Source organism: Poeciliopsis prolifica, unplaced genomic scaffold (genome assembly GCF_027474105.1).
Source record: "Poeciliopsis prolifica strain line A6 unplaced genomic scaffold, Auburn_PproV2 SCAFFOLD007, whole genome shotgun sequence".
NCBI lineage: Eukaryota > Metazoa > Chordata > Actinopteri > Cyprinodontiformes > Poeciliidae > Poeciliopsis > Poeciliopsis prolifica.
Window position 1 is genome coordinate 4,214,801 of NW_026562382.1, and position 25,543 is coordinate 4,240,343.

A 25,543-nucleotide genomic window follows, 5' to 3' on the forward strand; every position below is an offset into this window, starting at 1 on the left:
AAAAACATTCAAACCATAAGATGTTATACTTCAAGAATGAGATTTTTATTTTTTTTATATTTAAAAATATTAAATCAGTTATTGTGACCTGTGCATCAGCACACTTGCACTTTTAAATTGAACTGTTACAATGAAATAACCTTTTTGATAATGGGCAAGTTTGATTTTCAGAACAGCAATTGTTTTTGACAGGCTTAATGGAGTGTTACGTTTCTACCACTGTTTACACTGTTGGATTTTAATTACTTTTCATTATCAAATTTAATCTCGACACAGACCTATGTGGAGGAAAGCTGTGTTTGGAGCTGTGGATGCTTAGATTTAAGCCTATATTGCTGATCCCTGATGGATTATCACTGAAACAGAGGTCAATGCAACATTGAATGGGTCACAGAGATTTGGAGACCAGATACCAATTGCAATATCTGGCTACAATTCAATAACATGACTGTATGGCCCACCGCATTCCTGTGATCTCATTTGACATTGATTGCAGATTTGTTACTCTTGATGTAGTTTGGGTAAAATCAAATGTTCTTGAGTTGCTTTGCAGGAATTCCCTGACAATGCTTCAGGCTCATAACATGCTTTGTTTAGTTCAGAATAACACTGAAGGATACGGGCGACATGCAACACTGTAACAGAGCACAGCAGGTTGCATTTCGTTTTTTAACAATGGTTTGTTCAGAAGTTATTGATTTCAAGAGTGAAAACCATAACAATATGGTTGTAACAATAATCGCGGCTTTGAAATTTATTTCAAATGTTAGTCTGACAACAAAATAAACACTTACTAATTGTACTTGAAGATGACAATCACTTATCGGGAAGCTGTCAAAGTAATGACACAATCTATTTGCAAGCTCAGTACCCAACGTTAACCATGGAGATCAGCAGCCAAGAATGGATCTGTTAGCTGCACCTACACTTGTTGGATTTGATCTTTGTCAAATGATCAAATCAAACAAACAACCAACAAGAGAATCAATAGCAATTCTCAATGTAGCTATTGAGAATTGAGAACTGAATATAGATTAGCGGTGAGTTCTACTTTTAACATGAGTGTTCCTTCCTTGATCCAAATCCACCTTTATCATGTTTTAAATATTAATAAAAAAAGAGAAAATAAGTAGATCCAGATCCTTTCACAGAGTAATCCTTTCAATAAGTGTATTGTAAATCTGCTCCAACCATCTATCTCTGTATCAGATATATCTTAGAGTAGCTTACAAATATTTTATTTCTTGACCATCATTCTCTGCTTAAGGACCATCATTGCATAAATTTAGAAACTTGTCTTCTGGCAGTTCTGAGAGATGGTACAAGACGATATGAACCTCCCAGAATTTCCTCCTCTGCTTCCTTTGTAGAAACATGTTCCAGCTGTCTTTTCCAACCCACTGAATGCCAGGTTTCTAACCATGCTGGAAATTAGCCAAATATCGATCCATCGGCAACAGTTCAAATCGAATCCTCCTCATCCAACTGAAATAATCCTTCAAAATGGGTTGCCCGAAAACACACAAACAGTTGCAAGATGCTGCAAGAATGCTATGGGAAAGCCATGAAATATATGCTGCAGAGAGTTAATGCAGCATAGGAGCCTGAACAAAACATAAATAGTGCACTGACTTTCCGAGGGGAAGAAGAAAACACAGAGAGAGAGAGAGAGATCTCTAAGGTGTGTTTGGCAGGAAAAGCCCTGCTGTGGTTATTATAATCAGTGAAGCATGCAGGCGATCTCTTCTCGTTGCCCCCATTTGTCTCTCATTTATTCTAAAAGCAGTCTCCATCATGTAATTAATTTTTGTATCATGGCAGGGAAATTCAAGTCTGGCATTAAAGACCCTGATCTACTACTGACAAGCTGGGGAACAGGCCCCAATACTTTTATTGATCATATCTACTTCTGCATCAGTCATGTCTGGATATGCTAATATCACGAAGAGAATCCTACTTCATTAAATAGGCTGCGTTGTGGTTTTTCAGTTGACACAGTCGCCTGGATCTTTGTCACAGCACTAAATAACATTTTCATTATTCATTATTTCATTTTCATTATTTCAGCAATCTGTTACTGATTACTAGCTATAAAGTGTTAAATATAAATAACACTTCATTTAAATGGATAAAATATCTGGCTTTTTGAATGTAAAAAATAACTAATCTTAAATAAATCTCTATCACAGATTTTCTTGACATTGTCTTCTTTGGATAAAACAACTTATTCTTAATTGCATCATTCGTCTCATGAAAGTACTTTTAAATCCAAACTTTAGGGTTTCCCAAGGATGGTTTAAATGTCAGTGATAAAGTTCTTGATCCTTAAGCACGCATGATGATTGTACACATGATGACTTTTTTTTTCTTTCTGATGCTCTTCCAGATTATTGCATCTGTTTATTTTGAAATACCTACAGCTAAGTCTAAAGGTATTCAGACCCCTGGCAAAATTAGATTTTAATTTTACTTCGACTGAAATGTTTGATTTTGATTTAGAAAGTCAGACAAACATCTGAGTCCACCTCTCAATCCATTGCCTTCTGTATTGCAGGTACGTTATGTTTAATGTATCAATAAAAAGTCCAATAATCCACCTTGAGTGACCATCGGCCGTTGTCTGGAATCCATCCCAACAGAACAGAATCCTGGATGTTTTAGAATTGGGCCAGCGCTCCCATTACCTACGAAAAACATTTACTCATACATTATGTTGCATTTCTAATCTATACTGATGGTTTATGGTTGACAGTATCCAATAGGACAGTTAAAAATAAAAATCTAGAGAAGCCAGATGGAAAATAAATGAAATATTTCAAAGGAGAATCTATGCTTGAATTGCAAGCACTCGTAGACCCTCAAAATCGCAAATTCTGTTTTTTCCTGTTTGTTTCAGTGAAAAACGCCCTTGAGGACATGTCGGTATATAAATGCAGATGGGATTGTTATTACTTCTCTGTGAATGCTCATTGCAGTAGTTATCAGAGCAAACATGGCTAGCCTGTTCGTCAAATTAATGACCCCAGTACTGGCCTAATTGGTTTCCCAGTGTGTAAATGTCAAGCACCAAGCAAATACAAATGGTGCACTCGTGCTTGTTGCCTCAAGAGCTGTGTTATGTGCAAGTGAGAGCGGAGGAGGAGCTCAATATTAAACAATATTTATCATTTGCAAACTAAACAGAGAGTGCATGCTATTGGATCAGTTGTATAAGAAGTCTTCATCTTAAGCAGGTATGCTAAAATTTGATCAATCTTATCAAATATTTTACTCTCAGTGATCAAGTTGCCTGTACGTGTAACAGCCGCGGCTCTCGCTTTACACCTCCTCTCCTTTTGCAGTTTTCATCTATGAAATGAAAGCGAAAAAAAAAAAATAAATCAATACGGTGAGAATTGTTAGAGGACGGCTTTAAATCATGAAAATTCATTCCCTGAGAACGTCGCTAAACCTGCCTCTAACTGTGTGTGTCAATGAAACAACAGGACTCATGATCAAGTTTGTTTGAACAAAGGTCAAACAATTCTCACGAGTCGAGCTTCACAGTGTATATGAGTCCAATGGCCTGTTCTGTTTATTGCACCATATTGTGCTTACATACTGAACTCTATGCAGCAACGTTGCTAAGAGCAAAATGTGGTGCAACAAACTCAAAGTCATTAATAAGCTACTTGAAGAGGGAAAGGAGCAAATTACTCTCAGTATGTATTTGCTTCTCATTGTAAATTAAATACCAGCTATATGTCTATTTAGGCTCGTTTATGCTGGAGTACAACATGTTTCCCAGTACAAAGCAAGCAAAGAATACAACTAGTAACTGAATAGAAAGCTAAACCAAAATATTAGATACTATTTGGTGCCTACTCTTAGATTTGAAAGGAGGGTGTGATGGGTATTAAAATGTAAAGATTTTTAAGCATTGACACATCTAAATATTTTTATACTGTTTTTAATGAACCACCATTAAAAACTGATGATTCAGTTTATCAGTTTAAAAAAAAGGCCTCGGAGCAGGAGCTCAATCAATAACCAGTATGTCAATTAGAGCAATACGCCGGCGCCCCCATCACTCCGCTGTCTCTCTACATCTTTTATTCAGAACTGTTTAAAGTCAGTGCTATGGCATTTCAGAATGAAACTCTCTAAGGTATTGATTGACAGGATTTGGCTTCTTGCTGAACTCCTGATGGGCAGGCCAGTTGGTTTCGTGGTTTCTTTCTGGCTGACTGGTTGACTCACTTAGCCTTTCAACAAGAGACACGGTGTGTTGGGGAATCCTCGGCTGTCATCCGCAGATGCATGGGATGAGGGCCCTGGCAGCTTGTCAGAGAGGCTTCAGGAGAGATTTATGTTGTGAAATGGTCCCTCTGCAGTGAAACTTTTAAAAATATCAAAGCAAAAAGAGGGCTCTCTGCAGCCCAAAAAGCTTAGTTTTACTATACATAAAAGCAGAAGGCTTAAAGCATCTCAAAAATCCAGTTTTTCTGATCAAGCTCTCACAGGTTATTATGTAATAGTGCTGTTTTTATATTTATGGACATCCACTATTATGCACAAGTTTCAATGTCTATGTAGTGATTAAGCATTTAGTTTTGCCACTTGTAGCTAGATGCGATTAAATCTCAATCTTAACATGTAGAATATCTGTTGTTAATTTTGTGTGTTTTTCAAAGGAAAGCATATTTTTTATAAAGGTTTTATTAAGGTGCAACAGTTTTCAATACTGTAGCCTCACTGCAGAACGGCTCTGCTCAGAACATTTTGCGTGAGAATCTGTGACTTATATTTAGGCATCCAGTTTCCTTCCACATTCTAAATTTATGCTCTTATTTTTTCTCTCAAAATTGCCCCTTGGTGTTAGTATTAGTAATATGCATTAATATTAGTATGTGATAGATTTATGTGCGGTTCTTTCTGTGTCAGACGACACGACTCTTCTAAAAATATTGCAGATTTAAAATATATATATATATATTTATATTCTAATGAGCATGCAAGTGAAAAAAATATTTTCTTTACACACATATGTTTATTAATTATTAATATTATCATTTAAATATCTTAATAACTATTACTGCCCACAGTGTTCTTCACAATAAATAAAATATGGCTGCGAGTGCAACATATTTCAAATGTTTACTTTAGTATTATCCCAGCAATTATGGTTCATAATCAGCCCCTGTGTTTGATATCAAAATGGAGAAACTCGAGTGACAAAATACAGAAAAAAGGAAACTGAACAGTTCTGTTGTGTTCAAAGATGTTCTTCACAACACAAAAGCTACAACTTATGTCCATTATGTTTTTTGTTTTAGGCTTCCTTTTTTTTTTCCCACACTGAACCAACTGTTCAAACAGACAAGCCTTTTTGACAGTTTCTAAAGACAGACCTTTCTTCTTCTTCTTCTGAACAACAACCCCAGAAAGTTCAAATAACCTTTCGCCTAGTGCAGTTATGACAGGGATTGTCAAGTACTTCCAGGCGCTGTTGGGTATCTCGCTGTGTGTTCCTTTGTGTTTGGACCACGTGGTGAAGGACCGTCCTCCACGTAGTCAGAGGAAGACTCTGGGGCAAGGATGTCAAACTCCAGCCCTCGAGGGCCAGTGTCCTGCAACTTTTAGACGTGCCTCTTCTGCACCACACTTGAATAGAATAATTAGGTTATTAGGACTCTGGAGAACTTATCTACACGAGGAGGGGGTAATTAAGCCATTTCATTCCAGTGTTTTGTACCTGTGGCACATCTAAAAACTGCAGGACACATCGGCCCTTGAGGACTGGTGTTTGAGACCTGTGCTCTGGGGTGAGCAAGAGGGCTGTTCTGTCTTGGACGGAACAGATGTTGCAGGAAATTCATGCTGTGCAAGCCAATAATCAAGTGCTACACCTAAGTCCTCTGTGGTCAGCTCAGATTCTTGAGGTCTGACGCACAACCTCCTGCAACCTTGAGCCAAATGATGTTTGTTCTTTTACCCAATTCTGTTGGAACGATCTCCTTAAAAGTGACCTTATTTTCCAGGTCGTCTTTTGAGACTTCAACAGGCGACACAAATGCAGAGCAGGAAACAGACCTCTCTCCTCCTTGGACTTGCCATTAGAGAAAAGTACATCATTGAGTTATGACATTTATTCACAAATTTAGACACACAAACCTCTGTTGCATTTTAGCTGTGTGCACATAACCTCCGCTGTGCCTTTCCACCCACGAGGTGCAAAGGTGTCACGAAAGATGAAAGAGCAAACAATGCAGGTGTGCCAGACAAAATTGCACCTGTTTTTCCTCTGCCTCTGCTCCTATGAAAATAGAACCTTTTATCCCAGAGCAAAATAAGGGATTTATTTGAGGTTGTAATGACAGTTTTTTTTTTTTTTTTTGCTTTTAGTATACTTCAGCTCCTGGACGGAACAATTGGTTGGCTATGATAAAGCTCTGACGACATCAAGATAAATGATTTCTTAGCTCAATAGAGCAGCATGATCCTGTCATAAGATGCTGAATTATCTTTGAATTCATGGGTCGTTTGTAATCCAGTGACATTGCTATATATAATCACATTGTACAGTTACTACAAAGACCTTACAGTTACACATCGGTTAACTCTTCAGATATATGGAGCTTCAAACTCACAGAAGTGCTCATGAAATAATGAAGATGCACATTCTTCTATACATGGATATCATTGGTTATAGTTAGAATATTGCACTCACTTACATTGGGGATTGACTATATCAAAAATATGCTATTTTGAAGGTAATCTAGAGGCATACAATTTCATTGTTATTATTACCACAAAGACTGGTGTGTTAATAGGTCTATTTCAAATTGAGATGCCTTAATATCACCTTACATAGTTATGAATAATCCTGATGTGGCTGAATTAGAATAATTCTGCAAAGAGGAGTGGACCTGAATACCACTACAGAGACATATGAAGGAGAGCAGGTTTTACCAAACCTTGTGGCGGTTAATGCTAAAGAGGACACGAGCCATTCTTAGGAGGTAATTATTTTTTCACATGTTTTGGATACCTGTTTTGTCCTATTAAATTAAATCATCTGTTGAACGTTGCCTTTTGTATTTAGTAAGGTTATCGCTGTCTAATAATATCTGTTTGATGAGAAAAACTCCATAAGGGAGCGAGAGCTTTTTCATAGTTCTGTAAGTTTTCTGTGGACAGACATGGGCTCTCTCTCTCTCTCTTTCTCTCTCTCTCTCTGTGCCTTTCTTTGTGTGTGCTTAGATCAGCAAGTGTGTGCCCAGACTGTGTGGGCGTTCGTGCTGCCTGTCTAAAATATCCGTAGGAGCTTGTTGCACTATCGACTAGTGGCTTATTTTGACAAAAGATGACCAGCCAGTGTAACCAAAAATCTATCAGTCTTGACACAAATCTGCCATCAGTTTATAGATCAACACTTGCGAAGTGGACAAAACACACATACTTGACACTTTGCTCACGCAGGAGTGTAGAGTGACACTGTATTTGCTTGCCGGAATGTTTTCCTTCAGCGCTGTATTACTTTTTTGGCATGTGCAATGTTGTGCGGTGATTTATGCCAAAGCTGTTCAGAGAGCAGATGTGTATTTGCACTGCACTGTACATCATATGTCATTTGTATCTTCCCTTGGATATCAGCTTATCGTTTCCCTATAAAAGCCATTTGGAAAATGAATAATTCTTTGGCATCTATTTTCTTTAATGGCAGTGAATTGTTTCGATTCAACCTGCAGGGGGCTTCACGCTAACATAAACCTCAAAATTTATTGGTCGTTAGATGTAACAGGATCATCTTTTTTTTTCTTTAAAGCTCTTCTTGAGACAAGGGAAGGGGATTTGAGGGTGAGTGATGGGTTTTTTTATGAGCCAGGGGAGCTGTACTGGTTCAGTGTTAATGGGTCTTTGCCTTTGGGCAAACCTTACTGAAAGAGTAAGTGCTTCTGGCGCATGTATACTTTAAAACTGTTACAGTTTTTTGTTCATGTTTGACAAAAGGATTCTAAGTAAGGTTTTTGGTCTTTTGTGTTGTTTCAGTGATATTCTACTCATCTGCTGTTAAACGATTATGTGCGTTGAGAGTGTTGATTAGCTTAAAAAAACCCAATTTGGACCCAAAAAATTGCTAAACTCTTGTCAGGCTCTGTTGACATTTTTATTGTGTACTGTCGTGCCACTAGTAAGTTTCTTACTCATATAATATTTATCAAAAACAGTCTATGCTTTATATTACCCAGTTTTAAGAAATAATCTGAGTACTTTTTGCTTCCCTGTTTAAAAAGAAATCACTTATGTTTTATTCAGTTTTGCTTAAACTACACAAAGGTATCATTTATTTTAGGTGACTATGTTGTGTGAATCCCATATTATTGCTTGCCTTATTCCCAAACATACAGGAGTAGATATGTCTTTTTTTTTTTTTTTAAATCAATGTTTGTTTCTAACCATGCCATATGGATGTAGGTCAGTCATTATTCAAAACAAAAAGCCTTACTTTAGGCCTTGTTCAAAAATAATTTTCCCTTATTCGGCCGCCCTTCCTCCTTGGAGTCGAGGAATCAGAGGTCTGCTGAGCCTCCCATTGTCTGCACACTCTGTCTACGTGACTTTTATACATATGAGAGCGGGGTAGCATTGTCGATGTCGTCCAGCTCTCTGCAAGTTGACCTTTTTTTTTTTTCAATGGATTAATAGGTTTCATGCTTGCAGCATTAATAAACAATTTCTTTGTTCCCTCAGTGGGATTATGAGCAGCCTCTTTGCATATTGTTACAGCTCCCCTCCTCATGTGAGCCTCCACTCATCTACATTTTAATCGTTTCTAAATTTCATTCACAGTTTTGTATGTCTTAACATTTCTTACAGTTTGAATCTCTTATTGAGTGTTTGCAAAAGCACACTTAATTTTCTTTTTTCAATTATAGATCCTTTTCAATTGTATCTGGCTCTTTTTTCAGATTTTTATTTATGTTATTTTTTTTTTTCCCCACAGAGCTCTTTCCCCTGGTCAATCTGCCCCAGTTTGTGTTAAAAAATTAAAATATAAATAATTGCAAGTCCTTGTGGTTGGCTGTGGCTGCTCTTTATTGCTGCCTCTGTCTTTTTGCTGTGTTGATTATGAAGGGCTGAGCCTTTTTGGCCCTCACGCCGTCTGTGGCCAAGGTCAATTATGGCCCTTCCATTCAGAGCATGGCCAATCACATGCTAAGGAGCCACTGATGTGGAGCGCTAGGCGGGGGGAGATTGAGCGGGTAGAAAATCAAACATTTGGTGCCTCAGAAATGATTCGATTTTCCACTGGGTCCTGTGTCTGAGTCTCCTTCACTTTGTTTTCCTTCAATGTCACCCATATTTTCCCAAAGTACAAGATGTCGGCTAGAATTATACGGGAGACGGTTCTGAACGCAAGGCGAGTAAAGCGTTGTTTCCTTTTCTATGTCCTTCAAAGTCCGAGTACTTGTGACATTTTTTATTGAACAGTAGAATTAAAGTTAAAAGCACATTAAATGGGAACAAAATGCCATTTCATTACACAAGAAAGTCAGGATTGAATCCAAAAACTGCTGTGTGTTTTCCAGGAATTATCTCTTTTGTGTAAAACCATAGAGGAGATTTCCCTTTGCAGTACTTTGTAGCCCTTCTTTGTTATAAAAGAGAAAGACAGAAACAGTTTAGTACTATTGAAAATTGCAAGTAAATCTTTTTGCATTAAAAAAGCATACAGGTTTTCCAGGTGTAGTTTATGATACTGATGAAAATGTTTTAATTAACATTAAAGTTAGACTTTTTGCTTAAAGAATTCTTCCAAAACTCTATTCGAAAGCTAACCATTGCATAAAAACATGCAATCAGCAAGAAATTCACATATCAGGTTTTACCTGTTATACATAAAAGAAAAAGAATATATATTATAAATGTAGCACTTCATAAGATAAATTGAACACAACATGATGAGCTCTTGTTTTGCATCAAACATGCACCTGTTCTAGTTTTTGCACAAAAAACTGACAGATACTGTATGAAAATATATGTTTTTATGTATCATCTTGTCCCACGGGTGTGTAGTAAACTGTAGGGGTTGAAGAGGTATGTTTGGGTTCACTTTTCTATGTCGCTGATGTCGACAAAACCTTTTCTACATTTTTGAAGAACAGCAGCAAAATGTAACAAATATGTTTACTTTGTCTTCATGCCAAGCAGCTTCTACAGATGGGTTGGCCACCTTCATGGCAACAGCTCAAACAAGTTCTTCATGATAATTTGCTGAAAAAAAGAAAACGTTGGCATGACTCGGCTGCAATCTCTAGGTATCCTTGAGTTCTGGGTGCTAATGTGTTGAAACGAAGGAAAAATGTCAGAAGGAAAAGGAAATGTGTTTGCGGCGGAAATGTGTTTGCGGCGACACAATGAGCGTGATGAAAGCCTTCAACACGCCACTGACACACTTAAAGCATCACCAGTAAACAATGCATCTGACATCGGCTGCCTTCGCCGCTCTGAGCTACAAATGAAGCTGATTACAGTGGCCTTCTCGTTCCACAAACAAACCACCTCCGCATGTTCAGCCTCCATAAACAAAGAAGAATAAAAAAAAAAAAGCAACTTGTGTTTATTTGAAGGCATTTGATTAGCAACAATTACGGCCTTGGCACCAGCTTGTATGATTACTTCTACTCAGGGCTGTTTTGTATGTGTTACATAAGTAATCACCGCCGTGCAAAACCTGGCCGCCGTCTGAATGATGTGGCCCATTACAGAAACCTAGATGCGGTTTCGGCTCAACTTATCAGGAAAAATGTCAGTGATTAACAATTTAAAGTAACCCCTGAAACCACAAGGGGGGCGCGGGGAGTAGTTTTATTTGCATTGCTTTGTGGTTTGTTAATGGAAGAACAGGGCATGTTTAGCCATCATTTTAGACCAGATTTTATTTGGCTCAGAAAATGTACCTTTGCTTATGATAGCTGGCTAAAGCTCAAGCGGCGCATTGTTTTAAAAATAAAGACATTCTCCTCAATAAACTATTTATAATGTCTTGCGGAATAATGCATGCCACATACAGTTGGCATTTTTTCACCTGAAACATCTTTGGGGATTTACGTGATGGACCTGCACAAGGAAATGTGTAACTGTGGAGTGAAAAAGGTTATGTGGTTGTCATTTTGTTGAACAATTGAAAGCTAGAACGTGCGCGGCATGTTTTACATTTAACCCCCCGGACTCCAATTTTTGCAGAACCACATTTATCTGCAAGTATTTTGGGATATGTCTCTATCAGATTTGTTATAGTCTAGAGACATACATTTTGGCCCATTCTAGTTTGTGAAACAGATTATGCACAGGGTTCTCCTTTGGATTTAGGTCTAACCTTTAACTGGACCACTCAAACTCATAAATATTATTTATGTAAACCATTCCACTGTAGATGCGGCTGTATGATTAGGGTTGCTGTCCTGCAGTAATTAAATATCTGCCCCTGTCTTCAACTTTCCCACTCTAGCAAGTTTTTGTTGTTGTTTTTACCTCCGTCTTCCAGTCGTCAGCTTTATTCCCAGCAAAATGGCTGAATACAAATTCATGCTACTCTTGTCAGAATATTTAACAATTGTAGAGCACTTTTGAAAGCTGTGCTTCATTTTCCTAACACTTTAAAATTTGTCACAGCCTATTGCACAGAATCCCAGTAGAATACATTTAAGTTATTAGACACAATGTGATACAATTTGAAAATATCCTTGGGGTTTATATCATTTTACAAGACAAGGTCAATTCTGTAAATAAATCTCAGGCCCTTACTTGCTTATTTGAACACTTCTCACACATTTTCAAAGCATGCACAGAAAAAAAGCTATTATTTAATATTAGTGGCTGAAACATCCTCATCTTGAAGTCATACAAGGCTCAGTTTGTAATATTTCAGCCTTCAAAGTGACCATAAATGTATTGTTTTGTCGAGGGCTCTGTGCTCTGCTTTAAGAACCACGCCATTAGTCCTGTTTCTAATCCCAACATTTACAACTAGAATAGTGGGATCGTATATCTCTTGTGCTACAGAATCTCTCAGCAGACAGAACAAAGTCTGGATGTTTTTCACCCCACATGCAACAAATCACCGCTCTGACCCTTCAGTCCCTGCTGTAACTGCTTTGACTGTTTTCAGCTGGAACTGAACGCGCTTCTCCTCTGGAGCTTTCCGACATGTCAGCTGTTGCTGTCGCTGCGCATTATGCATTTGAGCCCTCCACTCAGAGATGCCCACAAGTCCTCAACCAAGGATACAGAGGACACTCAAAATACAGCTGGGTGCTCCCTGGGTTCATTAATGTCACCCGAGATGTCTCTTTACTTCTTCTTGCTCGGCTCCTCTGTCAGCCAAATACTGTCTGGAGAAGCAGCTCTGACAGGAGTAATTAGATGATAATCATGAGAGTGTGTGTCCTGAGTTCAAAACTGCTCGAAAACAGCAGAATGTGCCGCTGTTTGACATTTTTAAAGACAAAGTATATTTATTTATATTTATATTTATACCAGTGCGAGGCCTGTCTTGTATGGTTACAGTCTCGTATCGTGTATGTTTGTTTCTGTGGTATTGCTGCAAAACCTGTTGTTTCCTGGTTACAAGTTAAGTTGAACGTTCACAGAAATTATTTGCCCTCAAAACTGCTATTGCACTTTGCATAGATCCTCACTTTGACGCTTCTTTCATTGACAGTGCCTTCTCTCTCGATAAGTCAATTTTCTCAATTTTGCCACTGAGTGGACTAAAAATTTGAAGCTACAAATAAAATGGTGTTAAACATTCTAAGGATTTGCTCAAAAATATTGCTTAAGTCACTGAAAATGCCAACAACAAAGTTGACAGGTGACTTGTGTCAGTGCTTACTATCAGTGCAGCTAACCATTCGGAACGGCTCAGACAGCCTAGAACAGCAAACACAGAAAAGACAACCCGATAGCCATTAATCTTACATTTTTATTTGAAGCTGTCTTCACCATTTAATAGGAATGTTCCAATTATATATATATATATTTGCCTTGAATACTGATCTGACGTTTAGACATATCAAATAATGTTTCGTTACACTAACATTTTAGTAAAGTTAGTGTAGTGGACTTGTACCTATTGCACAAGAGTCAGTTCTAACTGGTCATGAAAACCAGACTGAAAAACAACGACTCGCATATTACAGCAGCGACTCGGTAATAGCATGACTATCTCACACTCTGAAGTTAAACCGAAGCCATCATTTTGTGTGCATGTTATCAATTGGGGTTACTCGTAATTCATAGACGGTCCCAGGCGAAATGATGCTCGACAAAATACCATTTGAAGTGGTGTATATAATTTGAACAAACATGCAATGCCATTTTCAAAGCAGAGCACATAAAAAATAAGTTGGGATTTTTTTTAAAGTAGTCAATCAAATGGTTTGCTGGGCTTTTTTACTGACATAAAATCACAAAGAGGCCACCAACAACTTGTACTGGTTGTTGTTGAATTTGGGACTCGAGAACTCTTGATACCAACAATTTCAAAATGAACTTTTCAGAGCTCTCAGCCAATACTTGGGATTATATTGCGACACCTCCAATCCGTTGGAGATACCTTCTGTTGATTCAAAATATTTCTGTGCAAATATTCACTGATTACCATCTATGCATTAACTCTACAGAAACCACCTGTCAGTGCTTGTAAATGGTGTCCAGTTTGCTAATTACTAGAACCACATTAAAACCAAGTTACTTTAGAAAACCTGTTAACTCAAAAACAACAAAGAAAACTTTTAACTCTGACTATTAGAACTAGAGAAGCGCACAGCAAATAAGAGTTTTATGATGTATGCCAGTGGTTCTGTGGTTCAGCACAGTATGAAATACCCCCCACAGATGTGCTGGACCTCTCCATTGTGATGAGTGCTCTTTGATTAATTTACCCCAAATGAAAGGCTTTATTTTTAGCCTGGCAGTGTGGACAGCTCAGAAAAGCTTTTTTTTTTTTTTTTTTTCCCCTTTTTGCCATTCTGTCGAAGATGGATTGGTAACAGCAGAGAGAAATGTGGTGCCTCGGTGATCATTTGTCTCTGCCTGTCCGAGGTGTGAAGGATGGAGTAATCACTAGGTTATTTCTGTCATTATTCGAAGAGAGTTTAGTGTTCATAATTAAGTAGCTGTCAGTTGAAATACATTTGATAGGAATGATACGCTTCTGTTTTTTTTTTTCTTTAAATAAAGAAATGAGGAAGATGAAACGGCAAAGCAGGATCAGCTTGACATCTAGGTGGACCGGATTTGTCAGTACTTGCTTCATCGATGTCAGTGCTGAACAATGCACACATTCTGCCCGGGGCATGCACTAATTGGCGAGATGATTGCTCTTACATGTGATGTCAAGGTTAAGACCAAGGAGAACATGAGAGGAGCATTTCATTGAAGATGATTATAACAAGGGACACTGTGCAGTGTTCAGTCAGTGAATATGAACTTCATTCCACATGCCAAGGCCATTTCTGCAAGCACGATACACAAGTGAAAGGCTGCCCAGGTGACCTCCCACTGTGTAAATTACAATTCTGCTGCTTGTTTAACTCTCTCAGGCTCAAATTACTTGCAAAGACTAGCTAAGTAGCAGTTAGTTGTTGCAAATCTGCAACATCTGCCTGGAGAGGGTTAAAAGTCATAAGAATAAATGTTTCGGATTAACTTTGATCTGAAAATCCGTTTGTCTGCAATGTGCTTCTTTCATCCGTCTCTGCAGGAACTATTTACAGCGGAATGCAAGTTCAAAGAGTCAGTGTTCGAGAACTACTACGTGATCTACTCGTCCATGCTGTACAGACAGCAGGAGTCAGGGAGAGCATGGTTCCTGGGGCTCAACAAGGAGGGCCAAGCCATGAAGGGGAACCGAGTGAAAAAAACAAAACCAGCTGCTCACTTCCTGCCCAAGCCATTAGAAGGTATGTGAGCTCAGCAAATGTCTTCATGGCCCAGACATTTCACTATGCAAATTTTAAAATATTCCTTTAGGGTTTTACTTGATAGACCAACACAACGTAGAGGAAAGGAAAGTGATACACAGTTTCAAAGCTGTTTACAATTAAGAATCTGAAAAATGTGTTGTTCCTTTGTAATCAAGTTTTAAAATTAATGTCCAAAAACATCTCTCTGCTCAGTCTAACAACACTTTAGCTAGCTGCAAAGGAGAGTGGGGTGAAGTGATAGCCTTTTGGTGTTCAATGTTAGGACAGTTATATCCAAAAAAGACATGCAGCTGTATTTGTAGTAAAAAGTAGGTCCTCAAAGTATGAACTCAATACAAATGCACAATGCACATTTTAGATTTCTGTGTGTAAAAATCCAGTCTTTTTTTTTTTCCCATTTCACAATAATGCACAACTTACACTGATGTTTGAATCTATAATGTGACAAATGTAAAACGTTTGCAGTGTGACTGCATTTACAAGACCTCGAGTCCATGACGGTTCAAATTTTCCATTAAAATATAACTCAAATGCGACCCTTGAATATATTTATCACAACACTCTTTTTTCCATTTTTTGCTATCCAACCTTCTGGTAAATGGATTTTTCAGAGGTCACCATTGCAGCAATCTTTACTAGCTGTCCCATTGACTGTGCAGCAGAGCACATTCCAGATATGTTGGTTGCTAAACATAGAAAACTGAAAATGCTGAGCATGACGACATTCATAATCCTTGTGATACACCAAGACAGCTGCCTCACACAATAAGACTTGATAGACGACTTACCGATGGTATGTCCGCTATAAACGAAACAACTGCATCTGACACGTATTAGTATTTGTATGCTGATTCACTGCACCACTGCTGGAAGGATGCACTATAGGAGGCAGAGGCAGCTCTGTAAGTGCAGCATGAAATGTTGATAGTCCTGCACATGCCACCATCACTCTCATCAGCCACCAGCCCTGATTGCCACCCATCATTCGAAACACGGAATCAAAGTGAAGTGTCTTGTCAATGTGGTAATACAGCTGGGATGTGCAAGCTGCAAAATGGGAGAGGGGACTTTTTTTTTTTTGTCAAAAGGCTGGTACTTAGATTTAAAGTCAGCCATGATCAAGGAATAAATGAATCAGAATGAAAGTATAAAATCTTTATGACATCAGAAAACCGCTCTTCTAAGTGTAGTTATGTTTTTGGAGTATTTAATACCAAATAATATTCAGGAACAGATCTCAACTCAATAAGAGAAAGAGGATGGATTATTGCTAACAGCTTTCATTTTGTCTTTCCGTTTGTTTCTCTCCAGTCGCCATGTACAGAGAGCCATCTCTGCACGATGTCGGAGAGACGGTGCCCAAAGCGGCCGTGCCTCCCAGTAAAAGCACAAGCGAGCCAGTGGTGATGAATGGAGGCAAACCTGTCAGCAAGCCCGACAAGCCAGCCACATAGCCACACCTGACCAGTGCCTGGTGGGAGTGCATGTGCGGGAGAGGAGGAATGTAACGGAGGCAAGATCTTTTTGTGTTTCTCCAGCTAGTCTCCAAGCCCCCCACCCCTTTTTTTCTGTTTTCCTGCGGATAACATCCAGCCGAGACTCCCTTTGCTTATTCTCTTGCTCCTCCCCCTACTTCCTTTCTCTGGCTCTGTCAGCACAGACTGACTCTGCGATGGCTCGGTCTATCCAGCACAGGAGGGAAGAAGACCTCTGATCCTGTAATGCCTTTAGATCCCTTTGAAATTACGAGAATTGAACTGAATGACACGCGGTTCACACTGACGCTTGATGCTGGCTTTGTAGGAAGAACCTCCTTCTCTATAATGCCCTGTCACAGCAGCGGCTGTGTACCTTCAGATCTATTTTCTATATCACAGTTCACCAGCTATGTTCTGGGATAGAGACTGTATAGACAGAGTAAATATTTGGACTGTTGTCCTATATTTTTTACAAGTATGTTCCCCTTTCCTTCTCTTTCTAATGCTGGTCAACATACAGTTAGTTTTTGTCAAAGGGAAACTAGGAAACTTTTTGCAAGAGGAGTTGTATGATTTTTTTCTAAGAAACACAGCAAACTTTAAAGCATACCAGTACACACTTGAAAGAGCCCAAATAAACATTCTTTTGTTTGTTTTGTCTTCGACATGCGTACACCTAGAAAAGCAGTCGAAGAAAGTTTGTGCAGCTTCTCAGCGGCTCATAAAAACACATCGGAGGCTGGCAGACGGCTCCCGTAATCATAGCTGATGAAGTGCTAATTACCGCCGCTGCAATCAATGCGAGGAGCTCCCTGTGCATGCACAAACACGCACGCTCACACAAAAACACAAATATTTCTAAACAGATGTGCGTGTGGGTGGGTAGGAGAGCGCTGCAAGGGATGGTGTATACATATCGCTATCTGTGTCCCACCAGCGGCTCAGTCCGCCTCCTCTGGTGATCGAAGAAAAAGGGAAAGGGAAAAAAGAAAAAAAAACCTGAAGTCTATTTTTCTTTAATCTTATTTCAGAGCGTGGGCTCTAGGAAATATCTCTAGGCCTTGTAGGCCTCAGTTCCTCACTCACCGACTTCTTTGGACATAGAAGCAAGGCTTGGTGGCTTCGACCCAGATGGTCTATAACTGCAGCAAATGGCAGCTGTGTCATGGCGGCATCTACTTAAAGCAAAGAAAACAACATGGCTGAAAACCAATAGGTCTTATTTATACGTGCTGCATCCCTATTTGGTTCAGCAATCTAAAGCATGGACAAGGTCACTATTGTTCCCACTTTGCAGCAGTTATACTACAGATGGCTTTTAGTGTGTCTGTGTGTCTGTATAAAACTTAGGGAAAATGACTTTTAAAAATCGTAACTTTTTAAATGACTAGATAATATATTATTATTATTATTATTATTATTATTATTATTATTATTATTATTATTATTATAAAAAGGATTTGTCTCCTAGCTCAGCATGCAGAGTCCAGTATTGATCATCTTGGCCTATCACGTGCCTGTTTGGACCTTGATTCCCGGCATGCAAAAACAAGATCCCAGTCCCCACTGGGCCAACGGTGCCTCACTCACCCGATAGATCGATGTGTAGGGCGCGTAGCATCATCCATTGAAAAACCCACACTGAGATGTGTTCATTCTGAAACAACCAAAGTCCTTTTTTTTCATCCCAAGAAGAACTTAATCTTAATAAATACAAAAAAAAAAAAAAGGAAAGAAAAAAAATTCAAATCTGACTCGCTCTCAGATTTAATCCATCGAAGCTTTCACTGTGACAGCATTTGTTATTCGTTTGGAAGAATCAACTCCTCTTGACCCGCAGCGGTCTTGGCTGATGTCACTTTTTTGCGAGGGAAGTACGTATAACCTAAATTACTCATGTGCATGTGTTTTCTACCGGAAGCAAGGTATGGGGTCATTGTTCTCCGCTCCGTACGAGCAGGCGGCGCGCCAAGAGGGCCTTGGATGGGCATGTTGCAGGCATCGGCACGCTCATGACTAATGTGAAGGTGATCCACTGCACTTTGTTTTGCATTTTCGTCACGACTGTTGGTGGGTTTATTCATTATCGTTATCTTGCGTTAATCATTTTTCTTTTGTTAGATACGATTTTATGATAGGAAGTAGATTGTTGTTGCTGCTGTGTTCTGCTAAAAGTGTAACCATATTACAAAAGTTGTCATGGTAAACATATTTTTCAGTTTGTATTTTAGTTATACATGTTCAGTTTGTGATTACTACTCTAGCTCATCAAGTGTCATTGACACATACCCATGTATTTGTAAAAAAAAAAAAAAAGAAAGAAACGACAAAAAAAGCAGTTCATGCGACGACAAAATCGGTGCGCTGACACACACCTCCACACACAGAGGCTGCCAATCGCTGAAGTTGTATGCAGGGCGGATGTTTTTGCCCTCATTACAGCCCATCATCCTCGACTTCTACAAACTCTACATGCTGGGCTGGTTACATGCTCTGGCCACGCAGTCCAGATCACTGGTTCTTTCAAGGCTGAAATTATTTTTGTAAAGGACTGGTGTGTAAATGTACATCTGTTAAAATCTCTGGTGTTTTTTGTTTGTTTCTCATCTCTCTCGTGTACGGATTGTGTGTGTTGCTACTTCCAGATCCCAAATGGTTTTGCTTCGTTTTCCTTGTAATCATGTTGTTTTTTTTATTTTTTGTTTCTTTTTTTTGTTGTTTTTTTTGTTTGTTTGAGGAATATTCTCGAAAAGTCAATTTGCAATTGCAATCAGAAATATTCAACCCCTAAAAGAAACTGGACCCACGTGATTGGAAGATAATATTATCATGAATAAATATTTATTGGAACATTTTTGAGTTGTGTTGACAGTAGAAGTCATTAGCTGACCCGTTGTCACATCAGGTACATAGCACTGGCCCATTGGGCTTCCTACCACAGAAAGGCAGGTCTGCAGCTGTCCCATATGTTTTAAACCTTTTTATAGTGCTCCCAATGATGTCTCTCAAAATGTTTCTTTAAAAAAATATATATTTTGTACCCAAGACCCCTCAGGTGTGATGAAACAATCGCCCTTCTCTACTTTTATGAAAGCTTCTTCGTCTCCTTTGCAATCATGTCCCAACTTACCTTCATGGGCGGTGTGAACGAATGCATTGTTGCCAAAGCTAATGGGGAATTATAATAAAGCTCTTAATTATGGTAAACGGGCTTGATGATGTTTCTACTTTATTAAGCAGTCGGAGCTTCTACAACCCAAACAGCACTTCCTCAGGCGTTGCATAAAGGTGAGAGTTGCCTTCAGAGCGTCAAAAAAAGAAAAAGTGTAATTCTTCTCTCAAACAAAACTCAATTCTAATTTCTAAAATCTTCATGAGGTTGAATAAATCTCACTGCAACTGTGACTTTTTCTTGATTTTGTAACCTTTTGTTTTGTATAACGTTCCATCTGTTGCATGGGGAGAGGATGGCATTGATGAACTGCATGTAGTAGGCTATGTCTATCAAGAACTGTTGGTATGTGCCGCAGATTTTACATAATATATGCAATGAGTTTGTCTACACTATACAGTTTGTGTTTGTTGTATACACGTATACAACATGCTGAATAAAATATTTATATAAATGCCTACTGTAATGTCGGTAACTTAATACCTAATGCAATATAGTGTGCAGTATATTATTGCACTTGTCATTTTTGAGAGTACAAAGAAAACAGAAAGGGTTGGCTAGTTTAAGCATGAAAAAAAAAAGGCCAAAGTAGAAATAAAACCTTTTCTTCATGACCTCTTATTGGTCGTCTTTTCAAGTGCTGACTGAGCTCTTTTTTGTCGATGCAGCTCCCATCCCCTTCCACCATGTTTTGAAGTGACATGAGCCATCAAGCATGCCACGACTGAAATATTTATGCCCTCCACTTTGTTTCCTCCACCTTAACCTTCTCATTGCGAGGATAGTGTAGATTTACATGATGGGCAGTTTGTTTTGGGTTGATTTCCTGGGATGGAGTGGAACATACACTATTAAAATGATTTGTTTTCAATATATATATATATATATATATATATATATATATATATATATATATATATATATAGTATACCATTGCAAGTATGCTCATTGGATTTATGTCATGTTATATTAAAATTTGTAACCATGTATGATTAAGGTCTTCGCATTGTTTTCCATGCAAAATGATGTGTCATGCAGCACATTTAATGTTTTATTATGAAAAAGAAATAAAACACTTCAAAGAGTAATCAACAGGCTTTCAAGAAATCTTTCAGTTGAAATTAGAAATTGCAATTATCTACATTACATGTCTCACCATTGGTTGTATTTTTAATGTACTTGCATACTAATGTAAAGAGCAAAAAATAAGTTGGTATATATATTTTTTTACTGCAACAAACCCAAATGCATTTTATCAGGGTTTTGTGGGATAGACCAACACAAAGTATGTGTATTTTTTTTCCACACAGACTTGTGAAAAGAAAGGATAAATAGTTGCAGAAATATTTTACAATCAAGATTTTTAAAATGTTGGATGTGTTGTATAAAGAGAGGATACAGCCTTCAAAGCAGCTGTCCTCGGTTTGACACTTGGTTCATTTGCTGCATGTCTTTCCCGTCTCTCTCTGCCTTTCTTTCTGTCTAAGTACAGTTAAATAAAAGCCACTTGAGCCTCCAAAAGTCTTGAAAAGAAGTGTTCCATGCATTAACCCCATTTTATTCTAAAATAAAGTCAAGTCGCACCAAATGCAATACTAATAGAGACCACTTGTGTTTCGATCTCAATATAAATTCAGCTGATCATTTAAGGTCTTAGATGTTGGATAGAGAACATTAGAGGTTAAGCAGCATCCTGAAAAACCAGGGAACACAGGTCAGAGATAAAAATAAATAAAAAAATCAAGTTAAAATCACAATTTTTCCGAAACAGTTTTTGGAATTTGAACATCTGACAGAGCAAATTTTCAATTCAGGATCCAAACATGGAAATGGTATGGCACAACTTCAAACGTACCATGACGTGGCCATCTGCTCAAACCAACAGGTCGGACAAGCGGAGCATCAATCAGCAGGTACAAGGCTCATGGAAACTCTGGAGAAGCTACAGAGATCCATAGTTTAGCCGTGGGATTCAGTTGACAGCATAACTATTACGCATGCACCCAAATTTGACTGTGAATTACAGAGTAGCAAGAAGAACGTTGATGTTAAGAGAAGGTCATAAGAAACCCTGTAAACAGTTCCCCACAAGCAAACAAGTGGAAAAAGGAGCTCCAGAGGATTATAAAGAATATCCTAAACTGACTTGGGGCTGTAACTGTACCAAAATAAAGGTCTACAAATGCATACTCGACTTGCTCGCAGACTTTTATTTGGAAAAAAAAAAAAAAAAAACTCAGCACCATGTGTCATTTTCCTTCCACTATACATATATTCACGACATTGCGTTGGGTCAGTCGCATTATATTCCAACTGAAATGCATTGAAATGTCTTGTGACAAACTGCAAAAGTTCAAGGGGTGGCAGCTGAGTGCTGCCATCTCAAACGAGGAATCTCTCAAATACATGAAATACAAATCTCTCAAATACATGAAAAGCAGGTCTGAAAACATAAACGTTTACATTAGAATATGTTGGCTGTTTCTTTTAAAACAATATACAGTTTTAATAAGCATACTTTGTAACCAGTACAATTGAAGACAGAGCAATATTACTACATTATATTAGTGTTATGCAGATTTACATCTATGTTAAGTCGTCTCTCCATGTGCTGCCTGGTCCTGAATGCTGACGGTCCTCCTGGTGTATCGGGACATTTGGAAGCTCGAGTTCTTGACCCCAACTTAATGTCCTCCTCAGTACTCGGCTCCTACCCAGATTTCGCAGGCATTTCCTGTCCACCCGTCCCAGCAGTCACAGTTGCCGCAACTGCAAACGCCGTTCCCTGTGAGATGATGGAAGGGAAGAAGCTACGAATCACAAGAGACAAGACACAATGCCTGACTTTAAGCTAAAGATTCATCATTACAGACATGGGGGAAGGAAGATTTGTTGTTGTTGTTGGGTTTTTTTATATGTGGTTTCCTTGTGTAATTAAATTCCTGATCTGATTTAATTAATGTATTTAGATATTCTTCATAAATCTACCACATAACACTAATTTAAATGCAAGATATTCACATTCACAAGATATTTAATTGTACTGTTATATGAGTTACTTGAGAATCCTCAGATGAGCAGGACAAGTCTATTAAAACCTTCTGAATGTGGAACACAGGTCTTTGGCTGTGAAATGCAAAACGAACAAAAACAAAAAATCTGACTGGATTCTGAAACCAGCAGTCCTGATTTCTTTACAGGCACGAGTTGCTGTCAGACAGACATCCTGCAGTCAGAATCAGGAACTCTATTGGCCTCCTGTCAAAAAGCTACAGCAACATGCAGTCTCATTCAAAACTGTTGGGCCTGAATGTCATCATTTGGAGCCTTTGATTAGTTGCAGTCATTCTTTGAGTAAATGCCACTTGGGTGCACATTTTCATAGCTAACAAAAAGTGTCTGATGTCATTCTGTTTGTAAGACTCATTCAGATTGACTGCGTTTTTTTTGAACATACTCAGATACATGTTTAACATAGTTAGGTTTGGAGTAATTTAAGCAACATTTATTGGTTATTACTAACTTTTAGGTTTACATCGTAGTCCTCACAGTACTGTAAATCGATGAACCTGCAACATGTCACGCAAAAATATCCAACATTTACGAGGAATTTAATTGCAAAATCCAATGATTAATAAAACTTTTCCTTTCCGAATTACTATCTTCAGTGCATAAAATTAACACGTGAGCATTCCTAACATGCTGAATTTTCCACATCACTCACCGGTTACATGTGTAATGAGAATCCACAGCTTTAGAGAATCCATGACATTTCTGGATGCTGTGTAATTTCTCATTAAACATGCCAAGGAAATCTCTTAATAATTACAATGACATAATGACTCAATCCGATGGAAAGAAGCGGCAACGTTTGTAATTATTTATTTATTTGTTAGAAGTCCCTGTGTTTAATTAACTTTTCATGTAAAACACCATTCCATTCGAATGATTGTCATGCTCAGGGTAATTTTAACATTCATATCTAAGTCAGTAATGATAGGGAGAAACATTTAACAGATGCTGAAGCCCATTTTCTTTATTTGCTTGCTGTTTTTGATGTACTGTCTTTCATATCGCTCCGCGGATGTGCTTTCAGACGGCAATAAGACTGAAGTTTACGTGATCGGTCTCCATGACAATGAGCTAAACTTGTCAGTCATTTTGATGCAAACCAAGAACAAATGCTTATGATAGCATTACCAATGCTAAAATAGAGGGATATGTCCTAACAAATGCATGCTTCCATAACAGCAGCTGTTACAATGTTGAGGAAATTAAAGAAGAAAAGCTACAAAAATTTTTGTTTTTGAAAACGGAAAACTTCTTCTTGACTATTTACTGACAGTTATTGCTTCTCCTTTGTGTTTGGCTCTAGCTCTCTGTGAACGAAAGTGAGCCCTGCTGTGAGGTGTTTGTTGATGTCATCCCTCTTAGTGCACTCTGTTACAGCTCCGGTACACTGTGTGTCACTACCTGTGCAGATGAGGCCATCATGTTTGTCACACTCTCGGTCGTCGCACTCGCAGTGCTCTCCTGACACCCACCATTCCTGGCGAGAGCAAATGCACTGGCCACAGTGACAGGAACCTGCAATATGCACAAACGCACACATGTACTTTGATTACCACCACCGTTCAGGGTTTTCATATCTTCTTTTCTCCCCTCCCCCCACCTACAGTAAAAGCTGTTTTGTTTAATCCTCTGTGATTTTATTTTCACCCTTTCTTTTTCAGAGAAGATTAATGGAGTCGGTAAGAGTGGACAGAGATATTCCCTGAGGAAACAGCTTCTAATACAGTTTTACCACTAGGATACCAATCCGCCCACACGCTACACTTCCTCTCTCCTCCATCAGTTTACATTTCTTTTCTCTCTAGGGTAGCAACAGAATAATAACATTTTAAGAATTGGGAGAGAGAAGCAAATCTGGCTATCAGCCTTCTTTTCTATTCTTTTTTTATACCCAGGGGTTCAGCTTTCTTTTTTTCCAGCATTCACCTCAGTTTTTCCTTGCATGTGAAGGAAAGAAGGCTCCAGCAGAAAAGGTAAGGCAGGTGTAGAGAGGAGAGGAAGATAAAGTAAAATAGCTAAGGCAGAGGCTGGTCAAGAAAAGAAGATAGATCAGGCTCTTAAAAGAAGTGGAGCATGGAGAATAAAGACGCTCATCTTCATTTCCCAGCCCTTCTTAGCGCTGGCCTCTCTGCGGTCGACATTTTCCTTTGGATTCACTGCTGCACAACAGAGAAGCTCAGCTTTTGTGTGGCGCCATTAGTTGCTTAATGACACAAAATAGAATGCAGTGACGGTATGACGCACTTAATTCTAATACATCTGGCAAAAGTGGGGAAAAGCTGGATTAGCTGCTCTGAAGTCATATTTTTAAACTGAATAATTGTGTTGAAGCTGTCAAAAAATAGAAAAGCGACCTGTGATACCTTGCAACTGCATGAGCAGCCCTTTCGCATTTTGCCACCACAAATTCCAGCACGTTTTCATGAGACGCGTGTGACATACGAAACACAGAGCAGCACATAAAAGCAACACAAACTTCACACGACTGTGAAGTCAGAGAGCGTGGCATAGTTTGACACAGATATATGAAACAGTTTAAACCAGATTCAGGTCAAAATTAATATCCATCTCTGTAAGGATATGGTTGTTTCTGTGTGTTTATTTAGATTTCTGTGTTCTGTGGCGTCTCTGTGTTGTCCCTGTTTCTTCTTTGCCCTGATTGTCTCCCTGTGTATTTAAAGCCACCCGTTTTCCTTGTTCTTTGTCGGGTCCTTGTCTTGTCAAGTACCAATATTGCTACCAGTTGTGAGCATTAGCCTTCTGCTCATCTGTGCTTCCTGGATTTTTGGACTTTGTACTTCTGGATTGACATTAAATCATCATTTTTCTTCATTTCAACTTGAGTCCAC

At 38.6% G+C, this 25,543-nt stretch overlaps 2 protein-coding genes across 7 annotated transcripts in view; one reads left to right on the forward strand and one right to left on the reverse strand.

Moving 5' to 3' along the window:
- The window catches only part of fgf14 (fibroblast growth factor 14), a 94,716-nt gene extending 74,242 nt beyond the window's left edge, over window positions 1-20,474 (forward strand). For all 3 annotated transcript variants that reach the window (XM_055032136.1, XM_055032138.1, XM_055032137.1), the window contains exons 4-5: window positions 14,750-14,948; window positions 16,284-20,474. In XM_055032136.1, coding sequence (XP_054888111.1) covers window positions 14,750-14,948; window positions 16,284-16,426 — 342 coding nt within the window. In that variant the 3' untranslated portion in view covers window positions 16,427-20,474. The remainder of the gene's footprint in view (window positions 1-14,749; window positions 14,949-16,283) is intronic.
- A 1,358-nt stretch (window positions 20,475-21,832) lies between these two features.
- itgbl1 (integrin, beta-like 1) overlaps window positions 21,833-25,543 on the reverse strand; it is a 49,396-nt gene continuing 45,685 nt past the window's right edge. For all 4 annotated transcript variants that reach the window (XM_055031798.1, XM_055031797.1, XM_055031800.1 and 1 more), the window contains 2 exons: window positions 24,096-24,209; window positions 21,833-22,407 (listed from right to left, as the gene is read on the reverse strand). In XM_055031798.1, the coding sequence (XP_054887773.1) occupies window positions 22,319-22,407; window positions 24,096-24,209 (203 nt within the window). In that variant the 3' untranslated portion in view covers window positions 21,833-22,318. The remainder of the gene's footprint in view (window positions 22,408-24,095; window positions 24,210-25,543) is intronic.